At 43.9% G+C, this 12,343-nt stretch overlaps 1 protein-coding gene across 1 annotated transcript in view; it reads right to left on the bottom strand.

Moving 5' to 3' along the window:
• Positions 1-250: 250 nt before the first annotated feature.
• LOC145349702 (uncharacterized) overlaps positions 251-12,343 on the bottom strand; it is a 61,952-nt gene continuing 49,859 nt past the window's right edge. The window contains exons 9-11 of the mRNA XM_080198236.1: positions 9,613-9,711; positions 6,821-6,930; positions 251-366 (exon numbers count right to left, since the gene is read on the bottom strand). Coding sequence (XP_080054362.1) covers positions 285-366; positions 6,821-6,930; positions 9,613-9,711 — 291 coding nt within the window. The 3' untranslated portion in view covers positions 251-284. The remainder of the gene's footprint in view (positions 367-6,820; positions 6,931-9,612; positions 9,712-12,343) is intronic.

Genomic DNA, 12,343 nt, shown 5'->3' with positions numbered 1-12,343 from the left:
TGGCCTAGCAGACTGTTTTGTCCTGGACATGTCAAATATCTATGGTGTTGTTGGAGCTGCACTCATTCAGGCAAGTGGGGAATATTCCATCACACTCCTGTCTTGTGCTTTGTTAACAATGCTCGAGCTTTGAGGAGTCAGGAGGTGAATGATTTGCCACAAAAGTCATAGCTTGTAACCCGCTCTTCCACCCACAGTGTTTACGTGGCTGGTCCAGTTAAGTTTCTGGTCTTAGAAGCTGAAGTTTTGTGATGGAAGAGGTGTTGAATATCATGGGGACATGATTAGATTCTCTCATGTTGGGGATGATCGATGCCTGGCACGTTAGTGGCGTGAATGCCTTGGATGTGACCCCATAATCCTTTTCTATAGAATTGAAAGTAATAAATAAATAAGTTAAAGAGGAAAGCATAGTCATCAGCGAATAAACGTAAGCTGCTCTTTATCATAGGAAATTAAATAGTATAATTGTTAGTTGATATGCCTGCATTTCCAATGGACTAGAATTGCAGCTGGAGGAACGTTTTAACTAATTGCTCTTGTTCGGTATATAAATAAGTTTAAATTGTGGAATACGTCATTCCTGAAATAGAACCTTGCTGGGATCAGGGTTTTGAATATCAACCCAATCAGTTAGAATGCAGTGTATTATCTTTTCTACCTTCAAGTAGATAGGCTTCTTATATTCTGACAGCAACATAGAACAAAGAACAACACAGCACGGGAAACAGGCCCTTCGGCCCAACGAGCCCGCGCCGCCGTCCCACTGTCTCAGTGACCTATTCATGATTTTAGTCTACGCCTAATGTGCCAGGATCAGGGAGGTCCAATTTAGGGACAATTTAGTACCCAATCAATCAGCCTAAAAGCACATCTTTGGGATGTGGGAGGAAACCGGAGCACCCGGAGGAAACCCACGCAACCACGGGGAGAACGTGCAAACTCCCACAGACACAGGCCCAAATCCATGTGTCCGCACAGTAACAGAGATAGTCTCTGAGCTGTCATGTTGCCCTCGAGATGGTCCAGTTTAAGCACACTAACGACATGAAGCAATAGGCAACTCCCGAAGCAACGTCCAAGAGCAGCCCACTACAACCTGCCGCATGCATGCCCCTTGCTGGACTTAAATGCCTGTGGAGACAAAAAAATTCATTATTAAACAGGCAAAAACTAACATCCCTGAGGCAAAACGTATTCCCAAGCCTACAATGTTTAGTAAGGCCTACTATATCCCCCTATATGTAGCCCGCTCATGTGGCTGTCTAAGTGACTCTTAAACAACCCTAGCGTGCCTGCTTCCACCACCTTACTCGGCAGTGCATTCCACACCCCCACTACCCTTTGTGTGAAAAACTGCCCTCTAATATTTGTCTTATACCTAGCCCCCCTCACCCTAAGCCCGTGACCCCTCGTTCTATCCATTTCTAATAGCGGAAAAAGCTTACCACCATTTACTCTATCTATCCCCTTCATAATCTTATAAACCTCTATTAGATCCCCCCTCAGCCGACGTCTCTCAAGGGAAAACAGCCCAAGTTCATTCAATCTTTCCTCGTAAGACAGCCCTTCCATACCAGGCAGCATCCTGGTAAATCTCCTCTGCACTCTCTCCAGGATCTCTACATCCTTCTGGTAGTACGGCGACCAGAACTGGACGCAGTACTCCAAGTGAGGCCTAACCAACGTTCTATACAACTGCAACATCAGACTCCTACTCTTATATTCTATACCTCTTCCTATGAAGGCTAACATACCATACGCTTTCCTCATCACATTCTGCACCTGCGCCGACACCTTCAGGGACTTGTGCACTTGCACCCCCAGGTCTCTCTGCGTATCTATACTCCGGATAGTTCTACCTTTTATCGTATAACTCTCCTCCACATTATTCCGGCCAAAGTGCATCACCTCGCATTTCTCCGGATTAAATTCCATTTGCCATCTATCTGCCCAATCTACCAGCCTGTCTATGTCCTGTTGCATTGCCAGGCACTGCTCCTCAGTACCCGCCAATCCAACCATCTTAGTGTCATCAGCAAATTTGCTGATCACACCACCTAGCCCCTCTTCCAAGTCATTAATATATACCACAAATAGAAGAGGTCCTAGTACCAAGCCCTGCGGCACACCACTGGTGACAGACCTCCAATTGGAAAAGGAGCCTTCCACTACTACTCGCTGTCTCCTCCTCCCAAGCCAGTTCTCCACCCATCTACATACCTGGCCTTGTATCCCATGAGCCTTCACCTTTTCTATCAGCCTACCATGAGGGACCTTGTCAAACGCCTTACTGAAATCCATATAGACGACATCAACGGCTTGTCCTTCGTCAACCATTTTTGTCACCTCTTCAAAAAATTCCACTAGATTCGTAAGGCACGACCTCCCTGTAACGAAGCCATGCTGCGTATCCCTGATCAGATTGCAGCGCTCCAGATGTTCATACATCCTATCCTTGAGGATCCTCTCCATTAGCTTGCCTATAACTGAAGTCAAGCTCACCGGCCTATAATTCCCTGGGTTATCCCTCTGACCCTTCTTAAACAACGGTACTACATTTGCAATCCGCCAATCCTCTGGGACCTCACCTGTGTCCAAAGAAGAGACAAAGATTTGCGTCAGAGGCCCAGCAATTTCATCCCTCACCTCCCTTAGCAGCCTGGGATAGATGCCATCAGGCCCCGGAGATTTATCCGTCTTTATACTGTCTAAAAGTCCCAACACCTCTTCCCTCGTGATGACTATATCCCTCAACGGATCCTCAAACTCCTCAAGCACAGCACCAGACATCAGGCCCCTCTCCTGCGTGAATACCGACGCAAAGTATTCATTCAAGATCTCCCCCATTCCCCCAGGCTCCAAGCATAGTTCCCCTCCTCTGTCCCTGAGAGGACCAATCTTCCCTCTAACCATCCTTTTATTTCTAACATAGGAGTAAAATGCCTTAGGATTTTCTTTAATCCTACCCGCCAAAGCCATTTCGTGGCCCCTTTTTGCCTTTCTGATGCCCCTTTTAAGTTCTCTCCTACATCTTGCAACACAAAATGTTTTGGTGTCAAAGAAGGAGAAGAAAATCATCAGACAGGATTATTTCTGATCATAGGATCCCTACAGTACAGAAGGAGGCCATTCGGCCCATTGAGTCTGCACCGACCATAATCCCACCCAGGCCCATAACCCTGCTAATCTCCCTGACACTAGGGTCAATTTAGCACGGCCAATCAACCTAAATTGCACATCTTTGGACTGCGGGAGGAAACCAGAGCACCCGGAGGAAACCCACACAGACATGGGGAAATGTGCAAATTCCACACAGATAGTGACCTGAGGCTGGAATCAAACCCAAGTCCCTGGAGCTATGAGGCAGCAGTGCTAACCATTGTGTTGTGAGAGTACTAGCTAATGGGTCATTAAAAAGAACACAATGATTCCAGCCTAATCATTCTCAAAACGAAAGCAAAACACTGCAGATGCTGGAAATTTTAAATAAATTGAGTTCCAAAGAAGAATCATCGAACTGAAATGTTAATTCAGTTTCTCTCCACAGATGCCACCTGATCGGCTGAGTATTTTCAGCACTTCCTGTACTTATCTTAAATCATTCCCAAACCAGGTCCAATCTGAGAATGAGTTGGCTAGATTCTGCCAAACTAAAAGAATATCGCTTTAGTAACATTACTTCTGGCAAAGTGACAAGAAATACAAAGATAATTAGTGGCAATATCACTACATTAGTAAACCAGAGGTCCAAGCTAATGCTCTGAGGTCAGGGGTTCAAATCCCGCCATGGTAGTTGGTAAAATTTGAATTCAATTAATAAGTCAGGAATACAAAGCTATTCTGAGTAATGGTGACCATCAACCTATCATTGAGCCTGGTTAAAAATCCATCTGATTCATTAATGTCCTCTATGGAAGGAAATCGATTATTTGGGTCTGGCCTACGTGTGGCTCCAGACCCACAAATACGTGATCGACTCTTAATTGGCCTCCGAAAGGACCTCCAAAAGCAAACCACACTGCTGTAGCATAATTAATTAGGAATAAAGAACCAATGCTGGCCTTGGCAGTGACTCCCATGAAAGAATAAAAAGGTCAGGAAAGTGAGACTCTGCTCTCAGTTTTAAACACTCCTGTTGGAAATGCAGGTTATCCCATGTGATCCCAAATGTTCCAGATATCCAACGAATTAAAGCACAAAAGACAGCAAATTTCTTCACCCTCTTTCTTCCACTGTCATCTCCAACAAGTACAAGTCAATGGACCTGTCTGTGGCTAAGGTTAGGTCGATCCACTCAGCTGTCTCTGCTGGATCTGTCCCTTACCCTTGCAAATAAGACAAACTTCTCTCAACACTGCCCCCTGCTCTAGGTCTGAATGGATATATTTCTCTGTTTTCCTTTCCATCTCCCCTCATGCCCTCTCTTACCCATAAAACCTACCTCTTCCCCTCCCAACCCATTTCCACTAAACTTCTGACCCCACAATTTCCCTTCCAGACTCTCTTGTTGGCTGACATTGAAAATCATTTTCTATCTCGGTGAACTGTCCAACTCCCTTTTCAAACTGCTGTCAGCACCCTCACCTCAAAGAAAACATCCTCAACCACTGTACTTGCTGACACCACCCTACCTTTAGCCTCCTTTCTCTCGCCAAAATTCTTCAATGTGCCTCCCATAGCTATGTTTATCTTTCTCACAACACCGCATTTGAATTTGTCCATCAGATTTTTATCCTAGCCACAGACCTGAAATGGTCATAATCAAAGACACAAATATCCTGTAACGGCAGTAGTGGTTTACTATCCCTTTCTTAGCTGCCCTTTCTATTGCCCTCAAACACCCACCACAAACTCCACATCCTTGCCACTGCTCTCACTGTATCCTGGTCACTTTCTCAGATTGAAGCATCTGCCTATTCCCAAATTTCCCATCACAAAGACCACCTCCATCTCTCTAACATTGTCCATCTAACTGCTACCGAAACCCTGACCCATGCGTCTCCTAGTCCGGTTCACATACTTCATCCTCCATAAACTTCAGCCCATCAAAATCCCTGCTCCCGTATACTTGCTAACCAACACTGGTTCAATTCCCTAATGTTTCAAATTCTCATCTTTGTGTTCAAATCTCTACATGACCTCATCTCTTCCTATCTCTGTACCTTTCGTCAGCCCTGTGGTCCTTTGTGAATTCTGCCTTCGTTCAAGACCAGGCCTTCTATGCGTTCAAATTCCATTCAAATACCCCTCCACCTTTCCATCTTTCATTCTCCAACTTCAAGATTCTGCTTCAAGCCCACCTCTTTGACCAAGTTACTAGAGACTAAAGCAAAAACCTGGAAATACTCAGCAGGTCAGGTAGCATCAGTGGAGAGAAACAAACTTAACTTTTCAAGTTGTGATGATCCTTCATCAGTGAAAGGTCACCTTAACCTGAAATGTAAAATTCTGCGTGGGATTTTCCTCTCCCTCCATGACACATTTCGTGGCACGGGGAAGGCAGCAGCGCCAGTGGCATGTTATGGTCCCACCATTGTTAACGGGGTTTTCTACTAACTGGGAAACTTGTGATGGGCGCCGATCCCATTGGCATAAACGGCAGCAAGATTTTAGCATTTGCTTTGCTTCACAAATGCTGCCTGGCTATTTCCAGCCATATTTTTTGTTTTTATTGTGTATTTCCTGCATCTGCAGTATTTTAGAGACCAGTCTAATAACTCCTTCTTTAACTACACATTTGTCAAGTGGCTTGCGAGGTTTTTCCACATTAAAGGTAGTTAACGTGCATAGGTTATTGTTGGTCAATCTATCAAGTAAGACAAGTGGATGCCATTGACTGAATCTGATAGCTTAGGGGGAGTGGCTAACATGATAATAATGCTAAATTCACACACAGTTTGACACACATGGGAAAGTCATTGCATCTCTGGAAGGCTAAAACTGACGACCTTCATTGTTTAGGATTCAATAGGCCTTTTCAGTATCTCAACTAGGACAAGAACAAACTCTGTAATTAATCTGAGACAGTCGATCCATTTCCTTGAATATTATGTGAACAGGTATAGCCAGAGGCACTACCCTATCGTTCCTGAGAACTATTGTAACAACCACAAAGTGTGTGAGGCAATCAGAATTTTCAGCTAGATCTCTAGCTGGTTTTGAAATCTCAGTAATGGTCAGTTCCAATCTCATATTCCTCATAATTTTATAACTTGTTCCTTCATGATGAGGGGAGGCAACAACCCGATACAGCATTCAAGTTAAGCAGGGTTAGGGGATGGGGCAATATGAGGACCAAGGTGTTGAAGGAGCTGAGGAGGAAATGGGGAATGGGAGAAGAAAAGAGAAGAGGGAAATCACAGTGTGAAACAAAGCAGGAAGATGAAGGAGGCTCAGTAATTGTGACAGGGAGAGGGCCAGAGTGGTGAGGCGTGTGAGGAAGAAAGAGAAAAAGGACAGGAAGGGAAGAAGGATGAGGAAGGAAAGATGAAGGTGGGTGTGAAAGGCAAGAGGAAAAGAGGAGAGAGTGAGCAGAATGAGAGGAGAGATAAAGAGAACAGGGCAAATGTTGAAGGTGGGGAAGATCCTTGGAAAGGAGGTGGAGCAGAGATGGGGAAGAGATAGAGAAGCAGAGGTTAGGGCAGAAGTGAATGGATCTGTGGAAATGACAACAGAGGACAGGAACAGGTGAAGCAAAGATGAAGGGGGGATTTTCCAGATCCTTCTGCTGGTGGGATCTTCCAGTCCCGCCAAAGTCAATGGGAGTTTAATTAGATCGCCCCATCCACCATATTCACAGTAACTGAGGACCAGTTACCTATGTATCTCCCGATCTTTTTGCTGTTCCAATAGCCAAGTTACCAGATGATCGGATGAAGCTGTACATTTTTCATCACCACTTTGGTTTTGTCTCTGCTTTCCCGCTTCCTGAAGAAAACAATGGGGCAAAAAACAGTTGGCTTTACAATTAAGAATGAGCAGCATTGCTTGATTGGAAAATAAGCCAGTCACATTTTAACCAACAACTCTTTTGAGGAATGATTTATTTCTCCATAAACCATAATCTTCCTCTAAGTTTTTAATCCTACACTGAGTCCCTTATTTTGTTAATTTTCTATTAATTCTGAACAATTTTTCAATGGAATTTTATACTTTGCCTTTGTCCTTTCACCAAAACTGATTTCCCACAAATATTTATCAGGTGTAAAACTGATATCGAGAAATGTGCAGAACACTAATCGTGAATAATGAAAAGTTAAGTGAGGATAAAAAAATTTCCACTGACCCCTCCCAACATGGAGCTTTTCTTACCAGAAGCATGAGTTCAGAAATTCAAACTTCCAGCGAATGACAGAAAGGATAATATGACAAAACTTCAAATTTTAAGAATTTTACAGAACAAAAAACTAAAAGCAACATTGACTAAACACTATTTCTATTGATAGCTTATATTCTTAACCACATAAAAGATCCCCACTCAAATTTTACGAAATCCAAATTACAGAATAGATCAAAAATCTTTATCTCTAATCAAAGCAAAGCAAATTTTTCAGCTTCATTTAAGAGGTTGTCTGATGAGGAAAGGTTAAGGGTTAAACAGGTTGGAATTCTACTCATTGGCATATAGAAGAATGAGAGGTGATCTTGTTACAATATATTGGATTCCTAAGGGGCTTGTCAGGGTAAATGCTGAGAGAACGTTTCCCCTCATGGGAGAGTCCAGAACCAGAGGGCATAGACTCAGAATAAACGGGTGCCAATTTAACACTGAGATGAGGAGGAATTTCTTCTTTGGGAGGGTTGTGAATCTTTGGAACTCCTGTGGGGGCAAAGTTATTGTGTATATTTAAGGTTGAGATGGTTAGATTTTTGATCAGTAAGGGAATCAAGGGTTACAGGGCAAGGGCAGGAAGGTGGATGTAAGAAATGTTGGATCAGCCATGATTCTATTGAATGGTGGAGCAGGCTCAAGGGGCTGACTGGCATACTCCTGTTCTAATTTCTTATGGTTTTATGGTCTTAAAACTCATGAACTTGGACTCTTCAATCCAGGCAGGAGCTCTGACCTGCATCTTTAGTGGTAAACAATAGAGACTTGCTAACTCTATCTCTCTATTCTCTCGCAGGTTCTTGCAGACTAACCCTGTCTGTGGGCTCAATGATGGTTTTAGCAAAATCTGCACCCCGATCATATTGTGGTTTCCTATGGACTGTTCCTTTCTCAAAAGATAGTTGTGCTAGGTTTACATTAATAGTTAGCCAGAAAAGTTAGAATCAAATCCTTTTACTTCCAGGTAATTGTTGTAAACACACAGACCAACCAGCCCCCCCATGGACTCAACCCCATCCAGAGCTGGGAGCCCAACCTGACTCAACTCCACACCCTAAGCTCTGGAACCCCACCCCCGCCCCACCTCAACTTCCAGTCCTTCCACACCCCTGATCTCCCAACTCCCAACCTCTGGCCCCCACCCTGATCTCTGACCCCCTACCTCCAACCCTGACCACTTCTTGACCCCACCCCCTGACCTCCGACACCCACTGTCCAACCACTGACCCCCCACCTCAACCTCTGAGCGCCGACCCCCACTGCCAAATGTTATCCAATGACCTCAGACACAATTTCTCCTTGGTCTGTCAATTTCACTGGGCCCTTTAAACCTTCCTGCTTTAAGCAGCTAGCGGAGTAAAAAATGGGGCTTGGCCTATTGAATCAGGTGAAGTGGGGCTGTGCTGGGGTCTGTGACAAATCTTGCAATGCAATGCCCCAAACAGCTCCAGCCATCAGAAGTGTCAGTGTAATTGTTGAGGGCAGGTAAATATGTATTTAATTTCTTGTAATTCCTGCGGGCCATCTCTTTCCAGCACTAGTGGAAGTTGTAGTCCATAATAATCTTACAAACCTCATATCTGTGACACTAGATGGTCATTGTTGTTTGCAAAATTCCTTGCCTAAAGAAATCAGAAACAATCCAGCATTCCTGCTCCTAATTATTATACAAATTATATGGACAAGAGGTTTGGTGGTTTTTCCCACAGTTGAATAGCCTACTAACACTCAAAGTCCAGTCTCACAAACAAAAATAGGCACTCCGTTGAACTACCCAAGGGTGGCTACAGCTGTACAAGTTAGCATGATTATGAGGAAAGAGTGTATCACAAGGGGAGGTGATAGCTTCGTGGTATTATCACTAGACCATTATTCCAGAAACTCAGCTAATGTTCTGAGGAACCAGGTTCAAATCCTGCCATGGCAGATGGTGGAATTTGAATCCCATAAAAATATCTGGAATTAAAAATCTACTGATGACCATGAAACCATTGTCGATTGTTGGAAAAACCCATCTGGCTCACTAATGTCTTTAAGGGAGAAAATCTGCCATCCTTACCTGGTCTGGCCTGCATGTGACTCCAGAGCCATGGCAATGTTGTTGAATTTCAACTGCCCTCTGAAATGGTCTAGCAAGCCAATCAGTTCAAGGGCAATTAGGGATGGGCAATAAATGCTGGCCAGCCAGCAGCACCCAAGTCCCATGAATGAATAAAAAAAAGTATTGGGAGGCAGAAAATAAAACATGACAAAGATTCTCAATTGCATCTATTACTAACCTGAATTGCATTAAAAATAACATCAAATGCTAATGATCGACTCATCTGCTTTATGTTGAAGAATTCTTCAGCAATTTCACCGGACAACTCAAGTGTAATCTGCAAACATATGTATTAGAAAATAAGATTGAGAACATAATGGAGAAACAATAGAACATTGTAAAGGTCACAACATCATTCTGTCGTGTAAAAAGGTTGCAGTAATAATCTTAGATTAAAAGCATGACCAAAAGTAACACCAGATTATTACAATTTGTGCTATCTAGATTTGGAATCAATTTTCAAAGCACTAATACTAATTTCTTTCCATCCAGCTGACTGGTGCTAATCCTGCCAGGAGGCAATAGTAATGGTTATTGGTAATTAGCCGCATTGCACAGCTGCTGACAGAACGGCTATCAAATATAAATGGCTTACTATTGCTTGCATGTGGCTTTTATATTACTGTTACATTATTCTCATCTTCATTGTTGCATAATAACTTCACTTTCATGTCACTGGGTCAGAAGAGGCAGTAGTTGACTGGGGAGGTGGGGGAGGTGGTGAAGGTTCAGAGGAATCAGAGGGACAAGATAGGAAAATATGCTCAAAGAATTTAGGCATGGCCTCCTTCCCAAGCAGCCAGCTCAATTTAATCACATCATGGACTGTTGCACATGTATTCCCGATGCCATGATAGACAAACCGTGCCCACTTTGCCAACATTCATTGACAACTGGTATGGTTCCCTGCCAGCAGCATGGACATGTAAAATGACCAAACTAGAAAGGCAAACTAGGTAAGATTTTCTGCAAATTCAACATGGCCTGTTTGCATGCTTTGGTATTCTATGCCTCTAGAAGATTTTTTTGAAATATTCATTCATGGGATGTGGGTGTTGTTGGCAAGGCCAACATTTGTTGCCCAACCTTAGTTGCCCTTGAGAAGGTGAGATTGAGCTGCATTATTGAACCACTGCAGTCCATGTGGTGTAGGCACATCCACAGTGCTGTTAGAGATGTAGCTTCAGCGACAGTGAAGGAACAGTTATGTAGTTCCAAGACAGCGTGCTGTGTGACCTGGAGGGTAACTTGCAGGTGGCATTCCCATGCCCTTGTCCTTCTATGTGTTAGAGATCATGGGTTTGGAAGATGCTGAAGAAGACTTGATGAGTTCCTACAATGTACCTTGAAGATGTGAGTCAGTGGTGAAGGGATTGATTGTTGAAGATGGTATACGGGGTTTCAGTCAAGTGGGCTGCTTTGTCCTGGATGGTGCCGAGTTTCTTGAGTGTTGTTGGTGTTGCATTCATCCGGGCAAGTGGAAACTTTTCCATCCATCCCCTGGCAGTGACAGCCTGGCCCTGGCAGTGCCCACCTGAAACCCTGGCACTGTCCACCAGGTACCAGGCAGTACCAAATGGGTAGGACCCGTTGGAAAATGGGGCTTGAAGAGGCGGACCCATGACAGGCGCAGGGTCATGATGGGGGCAGAACCTTCAAAGGAAGGTGGAGGAACTCTGTAGGGGGCAAGGGGGATCAGCTGAGGGGGCAATCGGGGGGTGTCAATCAGCCAGGGCAGAAATTGGGGTCGAGAGCAATGCCTGGGAAGGGGGGGGGGTGCAGTGCAGTGGGGGGACACTGATGTCCAAGGGTATTGGAGGGAGTGACAGATCTCCGAGTGCACTGTGCACACACTGTACACAGTGCACTGGGAGATCAGGGCGCTTGCACATTGGCGTCCCTAGACCTAACTCCACCCACTCCCCGTGTTGGCAAGAATCTCACTTAGGCATTTTTTTAAAAATGCCAATTGTATCTGGAAGCTTGCCCAAAGAATGAGCATGATTCTCTCCCGTTTTCACACTTGTTCAGCACTTAGAATTTTTTTAAGACTGCCTCCAATGTTTAAAAAAAATCAGATTAAGAGAAGTGAGAAGGCTGCTTTTTCCTTTCTCTCTCTCTCTTTCCTGTTTCTGCTCTTATCCTCCTCTTTTGTTTCATGTGTACATCATTTAAATTGAGGCTTTCCTGTTAACAAACTAAATACAACCAGAAAGAAAGTGTTCTTTCTAGTTGTAGCACAGCTTGGTATGGCTCCTGCTGTGCCTGAGACTGCAAGGAACGACAAAAGGTGGTGAATGTAGCCCAATCCATCATGCAAACCAGCCTCCCATCCATTGACTCTGTCTTTATTTCCCACTACCTTGAAAAGCAGGCAGCATAATCAAGGACCCCACACACCCGAGGCATTCTCTTTTCCATCTTCTTCCATCGGGAAAAAGATACAAAAGTCTGAGGTCACGTACCAACAGACTCAAGACCAGTTTCTTCCCTGCTGCTGTCAGACTTTTGAATGGGCTTATCTTGCATTAAGTTGATCTTTCTCTACACCCAAGCTATGACAGTTATACTCTCTCATTTCCTTCTCTATAAATGGTATGCTTTGTCTGTATAGTGCGTAAGAAGCAATACTTTTTACTTATGCTAATACATATGACAATAATAAATCAAATCAAATCAAATCAAATAAGGTGGGGATGATCAACTAGTTTTAATATTACCTTGGTGTCTTTTTAAAATTGTACCATTAAATAAAAAAAGCCTGTTCCTCGCCTATAAGCTGGTGGCCAGGTTGACCTGCTGTCCTTCCATGGATGCTGCCAGACCGGCTGAATATTTCAGCATTGTCTGTTTTCAGCTTGGAATGCAAGTGTATTTTCTCATGAACAAATCACCTACTCCATGAGATT

The sequence above is a fragment of the Carcharhinus amblyrhynchos genome, chromosome 1 (genome assembly GCF_965287045.1).
Source record: "Carcharhinus amblyrhynchos chromosome 1, sCarAmb.v2.hapA, whole genome shotgun sequence".
Taxonomy (NCBI): Eukaryota; Metazoa; Chordata; class Chondrichthyes; order Carcharhiniformes; family Carcharhinidae; genus Carcharhinus; species Carcharhinus amblyrhynchos.
The sequence above is the reverse complement of the archived record's forward strand: the minus strand, read 5'-3'. Positions and strand labels throughout refer to the sequence as shown.